We start from the raw sequence: 21,978 nt of genomic DNA, 5'->3' as shown, positions 1-21,978 counted from the left end.
CAATGTTGCGTTAACGAATTAATTCATTTTTTAGTAGCGTGCGATAAAAAATATAAATAAATCAATATAAAAGAGAAATGAAAACCTTCGACACAACACACAATAAAGTCACGACATCCTTTCTTTACGCAGATATCAAAAAATAAATAAACCCCATTGTAAAATAATTTAAAATCACTAAACATTTGTTTTACTGATGCGCCAAGTCTCAATTTAACACCGTATCCGCTATGATGTACACATCCGGCAATTAAAACCGTCCGTGTGGAAACATAGCAAAAGGTACGTTTGGTGTCCTGATGATTTACTTAATTTAGTAAACCATAATTTCTTTAAAACATGTACAAGTATATACTTATTCTTATTAATATTATTATAACAAGTTATCACTTAGGGTGTACTCACTTTTTTTGGCAGTTATTTAGAAGGCTGTACTTTGAGTTATTTGTAGAGGACAGTAAATCTGAACTGCTACACAAGCTGCACATTGACTACTCTTCAATATATCCACGTTTCATTTTTATAGTATCGTAACTTGAGAAGAAATACTAAAATGGTTGCGGAAATGTGAGGGGTGCACTCACGTTTGTGAGATACTGTATATAAATCTATAATTTGGGTCCATATCATTATTATTATTATTATTATTATTATTATTATTATTTGACTTAAAGACAGGAGGTGGAGCTGGAGGTAGCAGAGCTGAAGATGTTGAGGTTTTTATTGGGAGTGACGAAGATGGACAGGATTAGAAACGAGTTTATTAGAGGGACAGCGCATGTAGGACGTTTTGGAGACAAGGTGAGGGAGGCGAGATTGAGATGGTTTGGACATGTGCAGAGGAGGGACATGGGGTATATCAGTAGGAGAACGCTGAGGATGGAGCCACCAGAAAGAAGGAAAAGAGGAAGACCAAGTAGGAGGTTTATGGATGTGGTGAGGGAAGACATGCAGGTAGTTGGTGTGAAGGACCGGGGGGTATGGAGACGGATGATCCGCTGTGGTGACCCCTAATGGGAGAAGCTGAAAGAAGAAGATGGTTATTATTATTATTATTATTATTATTGTTTCGAAATTTGAAACGAACAAGGACAAGTTTTCAGAATCTGAATTGCTTGCGGCTGTGGTGGCACTTTCAAAGTCAGTATAACCTTTTGGCATGGGTCTTTCACCTTTGCACAACACTGTCCACACTGTAAGCTAATACAGTTGTGTTCAAAATTATTCAACCCCCAATGCTGTAAATGGTTTTAGGGAATTTAGTGTACATTTGTAATTGTATTCAGAATGAAATCCTACAAGGACTTCTTAAAGAACCATATGCAACTAAAATGACATCAATTAGTTTTGTAATACAGTAGTAAATGTTTCTTTTGTGAATTCTTCATTGACATAATTATTCAACCCCTTAAAGACTACCACTCTGAAGAACAGAGGTTCAATGAAGTGTTTTCAATCAGGTATTGAAAACACCTGTGGATATCAGGGAGCAGCAATAAAGCCTAATAAGCACCAATTAGGCAGCTTTAAAATGACTGTGATACTCAGCTCCTTCTAGACATTTACTGGTGTGGTTACAAACATGGTGAGGTCAAGAGAATGGTCCAGGAAGACAAGAGAACAGGTGATTACTCTTCACAGGAAGGGCAATGGCTATAAGAAGATTGCAAAGATGTTAAACATACCAAGAGACACCATAGGAAGCATCATTCGCAAATTCAAGGCAAAGGGCACTGTTGAAACGCTACCTGGTCGTGGCAGAAAGAAGATGCTGACTTCGACTGCTGTGCGCTACCTGAAGCGTAGAGTGGAGAAAAGTCCCCGTGTGACTGCTGAGGAACTGAGAAAAGATTTGTCAGATGTGGGTACTGAAGTTTCTGCTCAGACAATACGGCGCACCCTGCGTAATGAAGGCCTCCATGCCAGAACTCCCAGGCGCACCCCCTTGCTGTCCCCAAAGAATAAGAAGAGTCGACTGCAGTATGCCAAAAGTCATGTGGACAAACCACAGAAGTTTTGGGATAGTGTTCTGTGGACTGATGAAACAAAATTAGAACTGTTTGGGCCCATGGATCAACGCTATGTTTGGAGGAGGAAGAACAAGGCCTATGAAGAAAAGAACACCTTGCCTACTGTGAAGCATGGCGGGGGGTCAATCATGCTTTGGGGCTGTTTTGCTTCTGCAGGTACTGGGAAGCTTCAGCGTGTGCAAGGTACCATGAATTCTCTTCAGTACCAGGAGATATTGGATGACAATGTGATGCAGTCCGTCACAAACCTGAGGCTTGGAAGACGTTGGACCTTTCAACAGGACAATGATCCCAAGCATACCTCCAAGTCCACTAGAGCATGGTTGCAGATTAAAGGCTGGAACATTTTGAAGTGGCCATCGCAGTCACCAGACTTAAATCCGATTGAGAACCTCTGGTGGGACTTAAAGAAAGCAGTTGCAGTGCGCAAGCCTAAGAATGTGACTGAACTGGAGGCTTTTGCCCATGATGAATGGGCGAAGATACCCGTAGATCGCTGCAAGACACTTGTGTCAAGCTATGCTTCACGTTTAAAAGCTGTTATAACTGTAAAAGGATGTTGTACTAAGTACTAAGATTGAATGTCACTTGGGGGTTGAATAAAACTGATAATGATGTGAGCTCAGAAAAGACATTTATGGTTATTTCATTATAAATGTTATGTTATATTTGTCTGACCTACACGTGCCTCTTTGATTTAATTGTAAGCAGGATGACTGAATGATCATAATCAATGTCAAACCGACCAAAACAATCAATTTCAGTGGGGGTTGAATAATTTTGAACACAACTGTATAAGTTTTCGTATACCACCCTGAAATGTGTCTGCACGTCTGGAAGTATAATCATTCTTCAATTGTGGTTGTGTCGTATCCTGTGCAATTCTCCATCCGATGGCGAGGTTCCTGAAAAAATCTCCCTTGCAGGCACACAAAGCCGTCCAGCAGCATCTTTTACAGACTGAATTTTCCTGCTTTGTCACAAGGTGAGAACTCAAGAGGAAATTCGCTCAAAATATCCCATGATTGACTAGTATCTCTGTGATTGACAGGGGAAGGAAGTATGCTTTTTTATTCTTTTGGCCCCCTGTTATGGATGGCTATGCCATTGTTGGAATTGAACTTACTCTGACAGAATTTTTCTTTTTTTTTTCGTAACTCCACAACAGGTATAACACTTAGGAACTTTGGTGATGACAGCCAAGAGTACCAAATGCAGGCTGCTGCCTGAAAATGTCAAGGACAGAAGGAGGTGATAATGAAGTGAATCCCAGGCCTATGTGCCAAAGACATGCCAGGAAAATTACATGAAAGTTTTGTCAGCCCGAGCCACTACTATGACCATCAGGGCCTGTACAGGTGAAATTCATTTCAAATTACATTGCAGCCAGTATGCATGCTTTTTTTCCCCCTCAGGTTGCAGTGTAAGGGTGTACAAGAGTAATAATGCAGTAGATATAGTGTGGGATAGCCTAGTCACTCACTCGGGAGACTATACCACAAATTGGGTTAGGCTTTCAGTCAGATTTAGTTTCTCCAAGGCAGCTTATGTATCAGTGTGTATTTGCTGCCTCTGAGGCACAATCCTGCATTACACTCGGAACATCCGAAACCCAGATGGCTGACTAACCGAGGTGTTTTGGCAGTCATTGAAACTTTAGGGTCTTGTCTCTATATGTGAACATCTCTGTGCACTTCGTTTGCGCTGTTGCATCTTTTGCATTTAGCCAATGCCTGCTGTTAGCTTTTTTACTCTGGGTTTCAGCAAAGGCACCTGCTCTTCTCCTTCCATGTTCTTTGCTAATGCAGTGCGGCAATGGAGCTTCCTTACCTTTCATCCCATCAACACTGCAGCTGTATCTGCTGCTCTCTTCACACAGCAGGTGTAGGTTAATGTCTATGCGATAAGCCACATGTTTTGTCAAGCCAGAGCAAGGAGATGACAAGCAAAGATTTTTTGCACACACACACACGCACATCTGGGTGTTCATGAAGAAAACAGTGAGTTCTTGTCATTTTTGAAACTGGTGTTTTATCTTCGCAGCATCAAGGCCTCATAGGAAAACAATCCCGCTGAGCCTGTGAAGCTTTGGACCTGTGAGGTCTCGATCAAATAGCAAAGATAAAAGTGAAGCCTCTGCTTTTGCTTCTCTTTTTTTGTTGATGGTAATTTAGCAGCATTTTACACCTCGGTATTCAGTGGTGTCCTGCCTGAGTCAATCTATTTTACAGTATAATACCGTCATTATTGCCGTCCATAGCCACGGCTATAAAAACGATCAATATTATAGAAAAACGCAGCGCAAGAGAGCACTGCATTACAGACAGGAATCTCATACAGCAAGAATAAAAGCTAATACTAAAGCAGGAAACCAAATGAACACAATTCGACAAGTCTCCTTTCACTGCATCCACAGCTGCACCACCCGCATACATCATCTCTAGCAAAAGCATCAATATTTACCTCATAAAATGACCCTGGGTTTTTCCTGCATTTTTGTGCTTTTTTTTGGTGCATTAGAGTTTTCCTAATGTGTTTTTGTGCAAATTCTACCTGAAAGAAAACACAAAGGTATAAACGGTTCATGCAAAATCTTAAAAACTGTTTTGAATTGTTTTTGCTGACCTTGCTACACCATGTCCAGCTACTCTAGAAAAGTCCGTCTTGTAAATGTCCTTGTAAGTGTATCTTCACCCAAATCAATTTCTACTTCTCTGTCAGCCGTTGTGGAATAAAAAAACAGCTATTAATCCACACTAATATATTAGATCTTGTGCTTTTCATACCATCAGATGTGGGTTGCAGCAGTGCGCAGGTCACTTTCTGACCATCTAATCGAAGCACGTGAAAATGCAGACGTGTTTCCACGCCTTCTATCGGGCTTCCGAGTGGCCAAATCGCAGTCTGATTGGTTAAAGCAACAGCTTCAAGTTACCAAAAGCCTGCATTGTTCATTTCTGCTGGCCATATGGCACTATGTGATGTGACGGCTGAAATGTGACTGGATAGAGCAGCACACCTGAGAGAAAAGTTATGAAATGAAGAGAGTGTAAGGTCTTTGCCATTACTCTGTAGATCTTCGCTTTTGAGTAATGTTTCAAAACTGGCGTCAATGAGATCTTCATGCAGCTTCTTCAGCTACACTCTGATTCTTATGTAAAAAATTCAGTGACTAGATTTCGCAGAATGATCTCCCTTAGATGCCTGCCAGTAGAACTTGCAATTGGTTCGTGAAGATGAGGTTAACTTCCACTGTGAATACTGTTGCTTCGTCTCAGGGTTGTACCCGTAAACCTAAGTTTCTTCACTGGTTATGATCCTCGACATGAAGGACGGGTCGTCCATGGCAAACTGAGTCCTTGGCAGACTTTCTTGGCAGTGTTCTTCTGTTCCTTAGCAGCAAACTTGGCAGCATCACAGCACATATTCGAATCACACGTTGGTCTGTTCTGTGTGACACACAGACAGTGGCAGCAATGTTCTGGTTTGTTCTCCGACAATCGTCACGCACAAGTTGCCGAATGGTTTCGACATCTTCCATGGTTGAGCTGGTCGAAGGTCTTCCTTATCTCTCGTTATCTTGTGCCACTGAAACATCTCTGTGGCAGATTTGCCCAGTTTCCCAAAGAATTTCAGGTTTTCTGTTTGTTCTAACTTGCTGGCCTTGATGAAATCACAAACGTGGTAACGTGGTCGGAATAGCACCAGTTGCACAGCTTCCGATGTGCACAGGATGATGTCTTTTGGCACACTGACTTATGAAAGTCGGTGCTCCCTGTGACTGTGCGTGCAGCCTTGTGCTGCCATCTGTTGGCATGTTACAAAACTAGTCTCGAAACTTTTTGATAACACTTCATACATAGATGTGTGATTGTAAAGTAAGATTTAAGCTAATTCAGTGTTAATTAGGACAACCAGCCAAATCCTACAACTTCTTTTGATGAGAACATTTAGATGGCACTCATACGGTTTAAATTCTTCTGTCCAACATAAATGATTTGAAGTTTGAGACTTCTTTTTATCAGATTATCAGACTTTTTCTTAAACTTAGATGAAACCAAATCCTGGTGTTCAGCTCAGTGTTTTTGAGTGGTGGTAGTTCAGCATTTTGGAGTGGTGGTAGATCAATGTTTTGGAGCGGTTATAGTTTATTGTTTTGGAGTGGTGGTAGTTTAGTGTTTTGGAGTGGTGGTAGCTCAGTGTTTTGGAGTGGTGGTAGCTCAGTTTTTTGGAGTGGTGGTAGCTCAGTGTTTTGGAGAGGTGGTAGCTCAGTGTTTTGGAGAGGTGGTAGCTCTGTGTTTTGAGTGGTGGTAGTTCAGTGTTTTGTAGTGGTGGTAGCTCAGTTTTTGTAGTGGTGGTTGTTCAGTGTTTTGGAGAGGTGGTGGTTCAGTGTTTTGTAGAGGTGGTAGTTCAGTGTTTTTACTGGTGATAGATTCACTGTTTTGGAGAGGTGGTAGCTCTGTTTTGGAGTGGTGGTAGTTTAGTGTTTTGGAAAAGGTGGTAACTCAGTGTTTTGGAGTGGTGGTAGTTCTTTGTTTTGGAGAAGTGGTAGTTCAGTGTTTTAAAGAGGTGTTAACTCAGTGTTTTGGAGTGGTGGTAGCTCAATGTTTTGAAGAGGTGGTAGCTCTGTGTTTTTGAGTGGTGGTAGCTCAGTATTTGGAAGAGGTGGTAGTTCAGTGTTTTGGAGTGGTGGTAGCTCAGTATTTGGAAAAGGTGGTAGTTCAGTGTTTTAGGGTGGTGGTAGCTCTGTTTTGGAGAGTTGGTAACTGTGGGGATGTGATATCTCAGTGTTTAAGGTTGCTTAGTGTTTAGTGTCCAAATCCCAGCCACTCCTGGGCCCCTGAGCAAGGCCCTTATCCCCATAGCTGCTCAGTTGTATGAAAGAGATAAGTTGCTCTGGATAAGGACAAGGGCCAAATGTGTAAATGTTTTGAATCTGATGTGAGCAGCTGCAGGAAGCCAGTGGAGGGAGCACCCTGTTGTCCAAAGTTGGCCATGATTCAGTAATGAGTCATGTACTGTTCTATTTTCTCTCATTCAGTATAGTTTGATAAAGCTATACTGCTAACGCCATCTAATTTATAAATGCTGCTAACCAGTTTTTATAATTATAAAAGGCACTTTGTTTATGTAATGAGTTTGTTCTTACCAGTAGCAACCAGTAACTCCACAAAAATGGTGTTACAACAGCAGGGAATTTACTCTCACTGCAGGAAAAACTATTTAGGCTAAACCCTGAGATGTGAGTGAGATGCAAAAATATGATGCTCCACCGCCTTTTTGACAGCATGAACTATTTTCATGATTTCAGCAGGAGAAAAACGTGAGCTATAAAAGGCACAAATGACGCAGGAAGCCATGTATGCGCAGTACATCCTGAATATCCAGATCAGTATGTCAGAAACAGAACATCTCTCCAACAATAGATGAATTCTACAACTATCTTTTACATCTTGTGGTTTTTAGCTGTTTAACTGGCACTCCTGTGGTTTTAGCAGATTGTTTTGGCTAGTCAGGGCTGCAGATCCACTCTCAAGGAATCTATTCTACTAGGAAACCATAGACGTTCATGAGTCATCCTACCAGAAGTCCTGCTGGCTCTAAGGAACAGCAGCAGAACTCGGCGGCTCTGGGCACGCAGGTGATTACTTATTTGTTTAGCCCAAAAAATTCTAATGCTGGCAAAAACGAATGCAACTCAGAAGGGGCAACTTAGCATGGTGTGAATGAGATCATGCCATCTGGTCCCTTTTAGCTTTCATTCACTGCTAGTGATGGTCTTGGCTTATTAATAGATGCTTTATTTATTTTCTGCATTTCCAGGGCTTTAGACAGATGCAGCAGTTAAGGACTATTTAAGCGGAAGAAAACGTTCAGATGAACGCATATAAAGTAAAAAAAAAAAGAACATATTGCTTTTTCAGAGAAATAGGTCATGCTGTGATTTTCGCCATGCGAGCACATAACAAAATGACATGAGAGGTGGAGCAGGACAGATGATCTTTGATTTCAATAAAAGTTTTCATCAATATTCGCTCGCAACATGGCGTCCAAGTGGTCCATAAGAATCTGGAATCTGAAAATCCAATAAAACAATAATCACAAGCATAGAAAACGCATCCAGTCAGCGAGGTTAATATCTGAGGAGGGTTACGAGACTCAATAAGGCTAATAATAACTGCATTCTCACACTGAAAACAGGCAGTAGTTTAGCCAGTGATTTTCCCACAGAATGGTGGAAGAAAACACCAACATGGCCAATGTGGATGCAAACTTAATAACTGAGGAGCAGCTATAAAACAGGAAATGACTCCAGGAGCCCATTTAAATATAATCCTGCCATAGACACTTACTAAAGTGTGAGCATACATTTAAAACAAAAGTTGTTTCATTTAAAGCTTCATGTACTTGGATTCACAATCAGAATGACAATAGAGGAGTAAAAATGCTGGTGATACCTGATTAGGGTTGCAAAGAGGTGGGAAATGTTCTGGAATTATTCCATAGGAACTTCTTCTGGGGAATTTGGGAAATAATCCAAGTTGGAAACATACCAGGAATTTATGGGTATTTATAGGAATTAGGATGGACAGATTTTGACATTATTTTGTGTGCAGGATACATAAAATGATGTGTGTTATGTTATGGAGGAAAGCACAGTGCAGGTAGGGGGCGTGGCCTCAGTGTGTGATTAATGAAGGTGGTAGAAATTCAACTGAAATTCAACTGAAATTGTATTAAATCTGGGGGTTTAACCAAAATTATTTTTTTCAACTATATTTTCATTATATCTAATGGAAAGATTTGAGTCTTTAAAACTCCCTGAATTTTGCAACCTGATGTAGCTGTAATTAGTGATGACACTTGTGGTATAACAGAAATGAAACACTTCAGGCTTTGGCATTACAAAAAAATAAAACAATCAATTTCGAAATGCTAATATAATGGTAACTTTGCTTTTCCTCATTTTAAAGTTTTCAGTCTAATTTCACCCAAAAACATGCACCTGCACCAATCAATAAGACAGATATGTGTTTACAATAGAACAAAATCAGCCTGTTTCAGCTCATATACCCAATCAGAGGCCAGTCATCACCTGTGAAACTTCAGACAGTAATAAGAGACTGCCACAGAAGATGTCTATATTCAAGCAATATTAAGAAAAAAAAAAGCATCATTGTTGGTAGAATTTGGAATCCTGATGCTTATGGCTACTCGATCCGTACCGGGAACACAATTTGTACTGCACATTTACTTATTATGAATAGCAGCAGAAATCGATTGATAAAACTCACTTTATTGATGGTGTTTTCTTCTGAGGGACAGTGTACTGTTTCCTCTACAATAAAACTCCAATGCAAGTTGAACATTATAATAATGACTCGATTACAAAATAATCCTGACTGGTACCACCTTCTCTCAGGGTAAGAGGTAAGTACACTTCAAGGCTTTTCTCTGTCTTGGCACCGAGGTGGTGGAATGAACTTCGCCTAGATGTCCTTCAAGCGATGGGTAAAGACCCACCTCTTCCTGAAACACTAGCGCTTTTCATGGTTTTCTTTGTATTTGTTTGAGAAAAAAAAGAAATCCTGAGTTGTGGGCTGATGGTATTTTATGTTTGTAATCTAGGGAACCACTGTTGATTTATTCATTGATATTATTCATTGATTCTGCCAAATGCTATAAATGTAAATGTAAACAAAGAGGTTTATCACATTACCTGCCATGCAAATTTATATAGCCGACTACCAGATTTGCTGTTACCGCCACTCTTCTGGGAACATACAATGCTAGATTTTAAAATGTGTTTAAAATGTTCCGACGACATCCTATACAAGTGGAAAAGCCAGGTGTCCCAATACTTTTGTCCAAATAGTGTATATTGTGATAAAATATTATGCATCTAGTATAACAGGAATATCATGGATGACTCTTCTTTATCTTGATGTAGGTTAAACTGCTTTTCAAATCGACAGTTATTCATCGAAAGTCCGAAAAGTATAAAAAAACAATTTATTTTAAATATAGTAATAATGTCTTAAACTTATTATATCAAACAAATTCCTTCATTATCACACCGTGTTTCGTTACATTGTAACAGGAGTATGATGGATTCCATGTAACCTGAGTCAGATTTTGTTCTCAAGGCTAAAGACAGACCGTACCAGCTGCCTGGGCATTCCTGTTAGCAACAGAGCATCTTATTCGGCTTCATGTTCCATGAGCAGTTTTCCATAAAGACTAGGGGTTTGCTTCAATGAGGATCCCTATATTTGTGTAAAACTATGTAAAATAAAGCTTCAACCGTATCAGGTCCAACGTTTTATAGCAAGTAATTAACGTATTCAAAATTCAATGTAACAATTGCAGCCAATCACAAACATCTCAGTTTTACCATATAACTACTGTATATTGTATTGTAACTATAAGTATGTGGCTATTACACCTGACCAATCCATGTCAGTGGAAATTAATATAGTTATATAGAATATAATATAGAATATATAGAGAAAATAGAGCTGCACTATTGCTGTAATGACTTTCACTCTTCTGAAAAGGCTTTGTGCTAAATTTTGGAGCATGGCTATGTGGGATTTGTGGTGATTTATTCATTAGTGAGATCAGGCACTGATGTTAGGTAAGGAGTTGTGGCATTCAGTCTGTGTTCCAGTTCATCCCACAGTTGTTTAGGAGGTGAAGTCAGATCTCTGTATAGGACGAGTTTTCGTACTTCAAAATTATACTAAATTCAATATGGCAGCAACAGATTGAGGAATTAGAACATATAGGTAGCTATATAGTGTGTATCATGGGTGGTGTTAGATTAGATTAGATAAGATTAGATTAGATTAGATTTTATTGTCATTGTGCAAGGTACATGTACAGAGCCAATGAAATGCAGTTAGCATGTACCCAGAAGTGCATAAGTGGCCTATTTACAATAAATAGCAGTAAGATAAACAGGGTATGAGGTGTATGTGTGTGTGTATATATATATATATATATATATATATATATATATATATATATATATATATATATATATATATATAAATTATTGTACAGAAGGTGTAGTAGGTAATAATATATGGTATATATAGTAATATACAAATTTCAATATACTGTGCAAAGATAATGTATAGATGCATGTCAATATACTAAAAGGACATGATATAGTTATGTATATGATATAGTTATAGTGTGTATCATGGGTGGTATATTTTGCTACAAACAATTAATGAAACATGGAAGGTCCTGACTTTACAGAAAATTTATCAGGAATGGGAACGGTGCATTGTCACCACCCTGGAATGATTTACTTATAACAGCACAAATGCTTTATTCTTCCTATAACTTGCCATTGATTATAATTTGTGAATGTATTAAAGAATTAAGGGGCACATGCATCGGAAAACTGTCTGATTCTCATCATGGACGTCAGAATTCCATGAATTATATATGCATCTAATGCAATTTTTATAGTTTATACTTAATGTTGTGGGATCTCCACAAAGAAAGTACCCATTATCAAGCGCTATAAAAAAAAAGTTATTCCCATCTCATCAAGTGTATAAGGCAATGTGCAGCTTGTTACTGAGAAAACCGCAAACCAAAAAAAGTCACAAAACTTTCCCTCGAAAAAAATCATGTAGATCTGCATCATTACTTTTGATTGTTACAAAGCACTGACACTGGAGACTCCTTCTATGAAAGCTTAATAGAAATTCCTACGTAAATCATTATTGTTAGGTTTATCCAATGCGGAGTGTCAGATATGTTGCATAAATTGTTGTAATAGAAATAAAACTTCATTTGAAAAACATTAAGTATTACCCAGTGATTTGCATCTGGAAATAGTGTCAGAACAAACTACCTCGGACCAATCAGAATGGAGAACAGGACAGTAACAAGGTAGTTATTCTACCCTCTGATGAAGTGTTGGCTGACTTCTTGGAGGAAGAACAACTAAGCACATTGCCTGCACTCGGATTTAATTTTGGTTGGTGTACGTTTTCATCAGTGGTGCCGATAAACCAAGGTTTGGGTCGAGTCCATGTTTTAAAATAAAAAATAACAACTTGGTACTCTGATAAAAAGATCAGTCTTAAAGGAAGCCTGAGAAAGTCTATGTCTATACGTCTGTTTATTTGCTTCATTTGCTCCCAGATTTCTTGCCAGGTTTCTCTCCATGCAGTGTTTTAAATATGTGTGAGCCAGAGCTCGAGCTCTCAGGCGGCCTTTATTAGAGATTATTGGAGCCAGAGAGCACTTAGTAGCTTCCACTGCAGTGCACAGGCTCTCAGATTCAGCTTACACACCGTCTCGCTGTGCTGCAGTCTAACTCACTTGTCCTGTTGTATCAAATAGCAGCGCATAGTAGGACGGACCACAATGATTGTGAAGAGAGAGTCTTTTTGGATTGGAAATTAGAATGCATTCCTTATTTTTTGTATAATTCATATAACTTTCTTTTTTTTTAGTTCTTTCGATTTTGGATGGAAAGCTCATGTGCTACTGTATGAAAAGCATGCTGAGAATTTGTTTGTTATTTTAATAAATTGAAAAACCTCAACAGACGTACAATGTCCACCTCCTGGATTGTCATTGTGGAATCAAAAATCTGTGCACCCTGTGCAAAATTCTTTGCCCTACAATAACCTGCATATCCGATTAGACATTCAGCAAAAGCAATATTATCAATTTCTGGAAATGTTTCAACAGTTACTTTCACCCACATTGAGACGCTTGCACATCTCAAGCACCATCATTATGTTATTAAAATGCTGATGAGACTAACCAAACTGCTTTATTTTATTGTTTTTTTTCTCCAGCACACATCCCTGGATGGCTTTTCTACCAAACTGCCGAGCCGCCAGAACCTGCCTCGCTGCAGGAACTCGCTGAGCTCCAACTTGGACGAGCAGCCGCACATCGGCAACTACCGCCTACTCAAGACCATCGGCAAAGGGAACTTCGCCAAGGTCAAACTGGCGCGGCATGTGCTCACCGGACGGGAGGTGAGTGTCACAGAACAGCTGTGCTTTCGAGTTATAATTCTGGTCAGTTTTAACAATAAGTTTGGTTGTCAAATCACCATAAATGTCAAAATAGCTGTATAGTGGAATAGCTTATATTTCTTTTTTCTGTGGGAGACTCCTGGTTTACTAGCGTCCACACCTTATCACAAGTAGCGTCAATACTCACGCAGCATTTACATTTAACATTGTTACAATTAGTCATTTAGTCATCTAGAGCAAGGCCCTATACCCTCTTTACACTAGGGGTGTTGTATAATGGCTGACCCTGACCCCAGCTACATAACAAGCTGCGATATACAAAGCCAATGATTTTACTGTGCGTAATATTTATGTGACAGGAAAATCTTTTATTCTTTTGTTTACTGATGGTAAAATTGAGCTCCTTTACCCTGAGGAAATGCCGGAAAACATTAGCCAAGGCTAAATAACGGAAGCTTCCTTTCTTACTGTTGCTTGCAATGGAGTAACAGCTGCTTTAAGATGTGTAATGTTTAAAAAAAAAGAGTAAATCATTACTCAGGAATGTAGTGCTGGAAAATGTAGTGGAAAAAACCTACTTAACCAAAGCCTCGAACTTCCCCCGTTCATCCACATCAGCATGCACTAGCGTGAATTTACCCAACTGTTCGTGATGTTTATCTCTTTATGACCTCTCACAGGCCCCCTAGGAAATAAAGCGTGTTTTCAGGAGCAAACACTGCAGGTCCTCTTTAGCATACTTAGCTTTGTCACTTCGTAGAGAATAAGCAGAGTTTTGTTCCTGCCAGAGACGCAAAATTCCCAAAGTAGAGACACAGGAAGTCATATTTTAAACCTGAAAGTCCACAGAGAGGAGATTGCGTTTGATTAATGAGGGGTTTTTTTCTAATGTGGAGTTCTTGTTCACTTTTCTGTAGAAGTATCAACAACCCACACACATAAACAGCATGTGTGTCTAGAATAGAATAGCCTTTATTTGTCACATATGCATTACAGCACAGTGAAATTTTGTTCTTTATATATTCCAGCTTGCTCAGAAGCTGGGGTCAGCCATGATACAGCACCCCTGGAGCACATAGGGTTAAGGACCTTGCTCAAGGGCCCAAGAATGGCAGCTTGGCGATACCGTGGCTTGAACCCCTGACCTTCCGATCAGTAACCCAGTGCCTTAACCACTGAGCTACCACTACCAGCTACTCCTGTCCTCTACATCTGCTTTCTTCAAACAAACTACCTGCATGTCTTCCCTCACCTCATCCATAAACCTCCTCCTTGGTCTTCTTCTTTTCCTTCTTCCTGGTGGCTCCATCCTCAGCATTCTCCTACCGATATACCCCATGTCCCTTTTCTGCACATGTCCAAACCATCTCAATTGGGCTTCCCTCACTTTGTCCCCAAAACGTCCTACATGTGCTATCCATCTAATAAACTAATTTCTAATCCTGTCCATCCTTATCGCTCCCAACGGAAACCTCAACATCTTCAGCTCCGCTACCTCCAGCTCCACTTCCTGTCCTTTCTGATGTCTTAAATCAAGCATCTACATACCTGAAAAAGCTCACATCCACTGTAATACCACACACAATCAAGAGAGTGGATGGATGTAATATTTGTTCATAGATCACAGCTTGAGCATTTCAACCTGAGAAAACATTTATTTTAAGTGCCTTAAGCTCACAAGATGTAAACTTCAGCTAAAATGTGGTTGTAATTTTTAACATTCAAGATAATTTTGCAGAAAAAGAAACGGACCAGAAAAGGAAACTAAATTTTTCTTGTTAGGATGCATGGTATCAGAGACGTACAAGGGTATGTTAAATATGTGAAGGCTGCCCTGTGATTATAACTGGTTGGGTCTTGCAGCAGAGCAGTGATGGTCCGAGTTCCAAATCCACACTAAAATGGTTTGATAAGATGCTTGAGTTTACATGATCGCAAGCGTGTACTGTTTGTGCAAGACAAACGAAGAACGGCGTCTTTAAGACCTTCAAGACTCTAATCTTCCACTGCGTCCCAACTCAGAGTGATCTCAGGAGACAAAAGCAAACAAACATCAACTATTTCCACCAGAACAAACCTCTGTGGAAGCTATTTCACACCAGGAGAGTTTACCAAACCAAACCAAGGGTCATTGAATTGCATTAAAAATCGCAGTGTTGTAACTCGGTTGGAACGCCAGTATCCAGGTTTGACTACATCTTGTATGTATTAGCACAAGCTTCAAGCAGTAAACTATTTGGGTGAAGCAATACCCTGGGTTTTTTTTTAAAGACACTTTCTTATCTTGATCATGATCACGATTACTCAGCTTTGTTACAGCGGCTTTTGCAGGTATCCAATGAACGTCAATAAACAGGGAGCTCCGTAATTACGTGTGTAGTGACTGAAACCTAAACGGAGAAATACCCAATTTTTTTTAAACCTCCATTTAAAAGCTTAGACTGAATATTATGTATTGTGCAGGTCTCCAATTGCTTTTGTCTGCATTCCCCAATCATATTCAGGCATTATAGATTAACATTGTGGCATTATATTAGAGGAGGGAGGTTATGTCACATTTCTGGGTGCCAATAACTGTGGAGTCAACTGTAAGACAGTCAGGGGAGGAAGAAGATGCTTAGGTATGCTCGTTTAGGTCCAGGGGGGTGGTTTTTATCAACGAGAGTGGTTGTGATCAGAAGCCCAGTGTGAACTTTACTGTAACAAGCTCAGTTCTTTTTAAACCGTGGAGAGGATGCGTGTGGCGTCTGCTCACCTATAAACCCGAGAGGATCTGAAAATAGAAGCCACCTGCGCACAGTGTGCCTCCCTCTTTCTCTCTCTCTCTCTCTCTCTCTCTCTCTCTCTCTCTATCTTCCTCTCTTACTGTCTCTCCTTCACTTTGTCTTTCACAATCTCTCTCACACCCTTGTAGACAGAGTTGCCATTAAACAACTCAGACTAACCTGGCATCATATCCAAATCTATATATTAGGCAAACATTCAGAATAGGCAGTTAAGATAGTAATTGACAATAATGGAGGCGCATCGCTGAGTGAATATTGTCTGCAGTAAAGCTTATGAGTGTCTGAAATACACAGGGCTTCTATACCGTTTGAATGTATTCCTATTTAAAAGCATTCCTTGAGTGGATGATCTCAAATTTTATTGATGAGGTATAAATATCAAATGCCTAGACAGTCCCAAGAAAATGTTGGAACAACAGAAACTGTTGAATTTCAGCTTTCATTTTCTGACATTTACATATGTGTTTGGTACCTTCGTGGCAGTAGACTTTTTGATGAAATGGGCTTTTTGCACAGGGATATTGTCATGCTGGAACAGGTTTGGGTCTCCTAGTTCAAGTGAAGGGATAATCAACATCCTATTCTATTGTGTGCCTCCAGCATTGATGAACCACATACGGCTGAAAAAGTCAGGTGTCCCAATAACGTTGTCCATATAGCATCATTCATAGAATATGAGACATATATAAACTTTCTTTCGACTTCTCCCATTAGGGGTCGCCACAGCGGATCATCCGTATTCATGATCCGCATGTTTGATTTGGCGTGTTTTTACGCTGGATGCCCTTCCTAATGCAACCCTCCCCATTTATCCGGGCTTGGGACCGGCACTAAGAGTGCACTGGCTTGTGAAACCCTAATGGCTGGGGTTGGTTCCCTGAGACATATATATATAATATGTAAAAGGGCTTTTCTTAACTGCAATGTAATTTTCTCTCCACAGGTGGCTGTCAAAATAATCGACAAAACCCAGCTGAACCCCACAAGTCTGCAGAAGGTAAGGTGTCTTAAAACATTTAAACCGAAAATAGCACTCGTTTTATTCATTAGAAAGATCTGCTTATGAAATACTATTAGAATAAAATGCACAATAGCAAGACAGTTACATTCTTTGAATAAGTGGAATTATTGAATATCCATGTCGAGCACATAAAAAGTCTGAAATCTTGTCTCTTGTGATCTGATTTCGAGGGATCGGTTAGCTTCATCAATGAACGGATTGATAATGGTGCATCTGGAAGGATCCTTATATCAGTCTTCCTCACATTACTGTCATTTTCGTTTCACATTTGCCTATTTACATATTGATGAAGTGATTGATGAAAAAAAATAGGGCTTTTACACACATACACAGCATACTGCAGTCAGCTTTCCAATTCATTGCACAGGTGTTTAATAGGGTTGAAGTCAGAGCTCTATAGCTGGACAGCTTCCACTCCAACCCATTCAAACCATATGTTCATGAAGTTTGCTTTGTGCACAGGGGCATTGTGATGCTGGAACAGGTTTTGGTCTCCCAGTTCAAGTGAAGGGCAAATTTCATGCTACTGCATCCAAAGACACAGATACAATTGTGTACCTTCAGCTTTACGATAATAATTTGGCAAAAAGCCACATATGGCTGGGAAAGTCAGGCGTCCCAATCATTTTTGTCCATGTAGTGTATGTTCGCTGATCACCAGATTATCATTCCAGCTTGCTCTAATTTACCCAATTTCATTTCAATGGGGTTTTACTTCAGGTTGATACTGTTAATTTGCTCATTATAAGGAATAATAGAAAACTAGAAAATAGAAAAATCAGCTGCAGGGATTTTTTTATCTTTGTTCTCTATTATGCCAAACTACCTGACATTCAAAATCTCAGAATTTGATGAACTGTTTGCCTTTTATAACTCAAACCACTTGCATTGTGAGATCACCTAAGATCCCTAAAAAAAAGCATATAATGAAGTGTTTTAATGAAAGAGAGATGGTGAAAAGCTGTCGTTTAGTGTCATTGCACACTACAGGCACTCAGGTTGATGGGGACACCTGATTTTTCCATCCATCTGTGATTCTTCAAAAAAAAACTAAAGGTTGGAAGCACACGATGGGGTAGGATTTCCCTATACTTGAACTAGGAGGCCCAAACCTGTTCCAGCATGAGAATGACCCTATGCACAAAGCCAGCTTTATAAAGAAATGCATTACATGGATTGAACTGGAAGATCTTGAGTGGCCTGCTGTAGAGCTCTGACCTCAACCCTATTGATCCCCTTCGGAAAAAAAAACGCATCACAGGCATTTGCCATGGGTGCTAATGTGGAAACGCAGTTACCTTAGTTATTTTGCCACACTTTCCTATTCAGTTCTCCCCCCCCCTTATTGATCACCTGATACAAGTCATCAGTATCTCTTCATGTATCATCTACGTTATGACAGGAAACTGCTTGTCAAGGAATCTTAAAACAATTACCACAGCACATGAAAACACACACTGATATTTTGCTAACCAGTGTAGTAATTTGTGTGGCTGTTAATCACACATTTGCATTGCTGTCTTTTTTATATGGGTTAACAGAATGCATTAGGAATATCTTTCCTTCCCCCATGATCTTATAATAATGACTATTTGGTGTTTAAGTCAGCTTGTAGGATTGCAGTGCACTGTGAACAGACTATTTTTCCAAAAAATATCTATAAAAAAAAAAATTTTGTGGCATGATAGATTTGTGTGTTGTCCAAATCCTGATATAATAGGGTCCATCTCAAATCATAGCACACCGAAGAGCGTCCAAACCACCTGAGCCGTCTTATTGGCGACTTCTAATCTAACGTTTAAATCATCACGAATCTTATGAAAAGAACGAGGCGAAGCTGAAAAGTCAAAGATGCGGCAGACAAAAGCATAACGCTGCACAAGACTCGGTAAACACGGCAAGTCAAGGCTCATCATTCTCACTCCAGAATGCCACGGAGTCTGCATGTGAGTCATCTCTGGGATTTGAATATTGTTCTCTCGTTTTTCGAGGCCCACACTCGTTCGTCCGTATCCTACCGTTCTCTGACTCACGAAGGGTGACATGAGCTCACGATTATGTATCTATAAGCATACTGACTTCCAGACTACTGAACATTCATCTAAAGCAAGGGATATTTTGGTGTAGGACTTGATTGGTTCTGCAGTGGAAAGGTGAGCACCAATAAGACACACATTGGAAATGCCACATGTGGTTATGCAGTGTCCAGCAACATAACTATACTGTATACTTACTGGGTGTTCTAACACTGGCAGATTACTAGCTACACTATTTGGACAAAAGTAAGGGCACACAGTTGTATAGGATGCCTCTGGAAGTGGTAGCATCAAACACTGTAACTTCCTCCTAGAAGAACACTGGAAAATCCTCCTAGAAGATTGGAATGGGATGTTCAAAAAGTACATACCAATATTATGGTCAGGTGTCCACAAACGTTTGTCCATGTAGTGTATATGCACCAGAGGTGCCAATGATCTCTGATCTAATTCCTTCACAGCTTTAATATTTTGCTTTGCAATGCCTATACATTTGTAAAAAGAGGTCCAATAAATATATATATAAAATATATATACAAAATAATAATTATATATACAGGGAGTGCAGAATTATTAGGCAAGTTGTATTTTTGAGGATTAATTTTATTTGAGGATTTAATTTGAACAACAACCATGTTCTCAATGAACACAAAAAACTCATTAATATCAAAGCTGAATATTTTTGGAAGTAGTTTTTAGTTTTAGCTATTTTAGGGGGATATCTGTGTGTGCAGGTGACTATTACTGTGCATAATTATTAGGCAACTTAACAAAAAACAAATTTATACCCATTTCAATTATTTATTTTTACCAGTGAAACCAATATAACATCTCAACATTCACAAATATACATTTCTGACATTCAAAACCAAACAAAACAAATCAGTGACCAATATAGCCACCTTTCTTTGCAAGGACACTCAAAAGCCTGCCATCCATGGATTCTGTCAGTGTTTTGATCTGTTCACCATCAACATTGCGTGCAGCAGCAACCACAGCCTCCCAGACACTGTTCAGAGAGGTGTACTGTTTTCCTCCTTGTAAATCGCACATTTGATGATGGACCACAGGTTCTCAATGGGGTTCAGATCAGGTGAACAAGGAGGCCATATCATTAGATTTTCTTCTTTTATACCCTTTCTTGCCAGCCACGCTGTGGAGTACTTGGACGTGTGTGATGGAGCATTGTCCTGCATGAAAATCATGTTTTTCTTGAAGGATGCAGACTTCTTCCTGTACCACTGCTTGAAGAAGGTGTCTTCCAGAAACTGGCAGTAGGACTGGGAGTTCAGCTTGACTCCATCCTCAACCCGAAAAGGCCCCACAAGCTCATCTTTGATGATACCAGCCCAAACCAGTACTCCACCTCCACCTTGCTGGCGCCTGAGTCGGACTGGAGCTCTCTGCCCTTTACCAATCCAGCCACGGGCCCATCCATCTGGCCCATCAAGACTCACTCTCATTTCATCAGTCCATAAAACCTTAGAAAAATCAGTCTTGAGATATTTCTTGGCCCAGTCTTGACGTTTCAGCTTGTGTGTCTTGTTCAGTGGTGGTCGACTTTCTGCCTTTCTTACCTTGGCCATGTCTCTGAGTATTGCACACCTTGTGCTTTTGGGCACTCCAGTGATGTTGCAGCTCTGAAATATGGCCAAACTGGTGGCAAGTGGCATCTTGGCAGCTGCACGCTTGACTTTTCTCAGTTCACGGGCAGTTATTTTGCGCCTTGGTTTTTCCACACGCTTCTTGCGACCCTGTTGACTATTTTGAATGAAACGCTTGATTTAAAAAACATATGAAAGGATGAAGTGAATCCACACCCCATAATTTTTTAATGTTATACAAAAAATAGGAATCAGTTGCTGGAAGGAAACATGAACTGGAATTGGAAAAAACGTCAGATTACACCTTCTGCGTTGGATTGGTCAAAGGAATTATTAAATCCAATCATTCGGATTTACCGTTTTTACCATGTCATGTGCAGGGTTTTGAAACAGTGTATTTTTACACTTTGTCAACTTTTTCAGGAAGATTTTTACCATGTTAGCTAGTAATTAGCCATATTCATATTTACTAATAATTATTCAGTTTTATTATATTAAATGAATGCTTTATGTAATGTTTCAAACGCAACAATTAACACAGTGCTCCTTTAATAAGAGTTCAGTGCTGGTGTAATTCTTCTCCTCCTAGTTACTGTAACCCTGTTGATCATACAGAATCTGCATCACATACAGCCGTGTCTCCTCTGCAGAATTCTCCTCTGAAGGCTTCTCCTCTGCAGCCACTTATGCCTTGATAGCTAAAATGGAGACATCCAGACGGTAATGCATTGCTCCCTCTCCCATCTGCCCTTGACTCCCTTATTGATTTTCTATAACTTAAACCCCAGCAGTTTCCCGTGTGCTACATTAAGATTCCTGCATCTCCTTACCAGCTCAATAAACAAAACGTGCTAGCATAATACAGAATGCCACAAAAAGCCATAACGTATTCCTGCCTTTGCTTGAGTTAGTCCACTTTAGCATTCCAAAAATGATCCCTAAGCATACAGATCTAGCAAAAGCTCAGCTTTTCTAAAGGTTGCTGAATCATGACTCATGGAGTTAGTAAGAAGTAGGGAAGGTTAAATGGAGGTAGGGAAGCTGTTGAGCTTTGCACTTTTATACAGGGCATAAAGAATCACATTCACTTTCGGTGAGATTAGAGATGAGTGTATATTTGACCCATATTTGAAATATATATGTATTCAGGAGGAGTCTCTTTTCTATATCTACTTTTTACTTTTTGCAATTTCAGTATTTTAGATTTATTCATATGTGTGTGTGTGTGTGTGTGTGTGTGTGTGTGTGTGTGTGTGTGTGTGTGTGTGTTTATACAGTTATTTGAAACCCTGGGCCTACCATCTGTCCCCTCTGCGCACCATGAATAGCACCTGGCATTAGATCCTTTACCGCTGCACACTAGAAACCTGTGTCAATTCACCATCTGGAAAAAGCTTTCATTATCTAAAACATCTCTCAAATGAATTTGAAAAGCTATTAAGTTGCAAGCTAATCGCAACGGACTCGATGCTGCAGGCTAAGA

At 39.7% G+C, this 21,978-nt stretch overlaps 1 protein-coding gene across 1 annotated transcript in view; it reads left to right on the top strand.

Annotated features, from left to right (window-relative positions):
- LOC124381352 (serine/threonine-protein kinase MARK1-like) overlaps positions 1 to 21,978 on the top strand; it is a 46,815-nt gene that overhangs the window by 1,264 nt on the left and 23,573 nt on the right. Inside the window, exons 2-3 of the mRNA XM_046842916.1 lie at positions 12,863 to 13,048; positions 16,778 to 16,831. Coding sequence (XP_046698872.1) covers positions 12,863 to 13,048; positions 16,778 to 16,831 — 240 coding nt within the window. The remainder of the gene's footprint in view (positions 1 to 12,862; positions 13,049 to 16,777; positions 16,832 to 21,978) is intronic.

This window comes from Silurus meridionalis, chromosome 28, assembly GCF_014805685.1.
Source record: "Silurus meridionalis isolate SWU-2019-XX chromosome 28, ASM1480568v1, whole genome shotgun sequence".
Lineage (NCBI taxonomy): Eukaryota > Metazoa > Chordata > Actinopteri > Siluriformes > Siluridae > Silurus > Silurus meridionalis.
The sequence above is the reverse complement of the archived record's forward strand: the minus strand, read 5'-3'. Positions and strand labels throughout refer to the sequence as shown.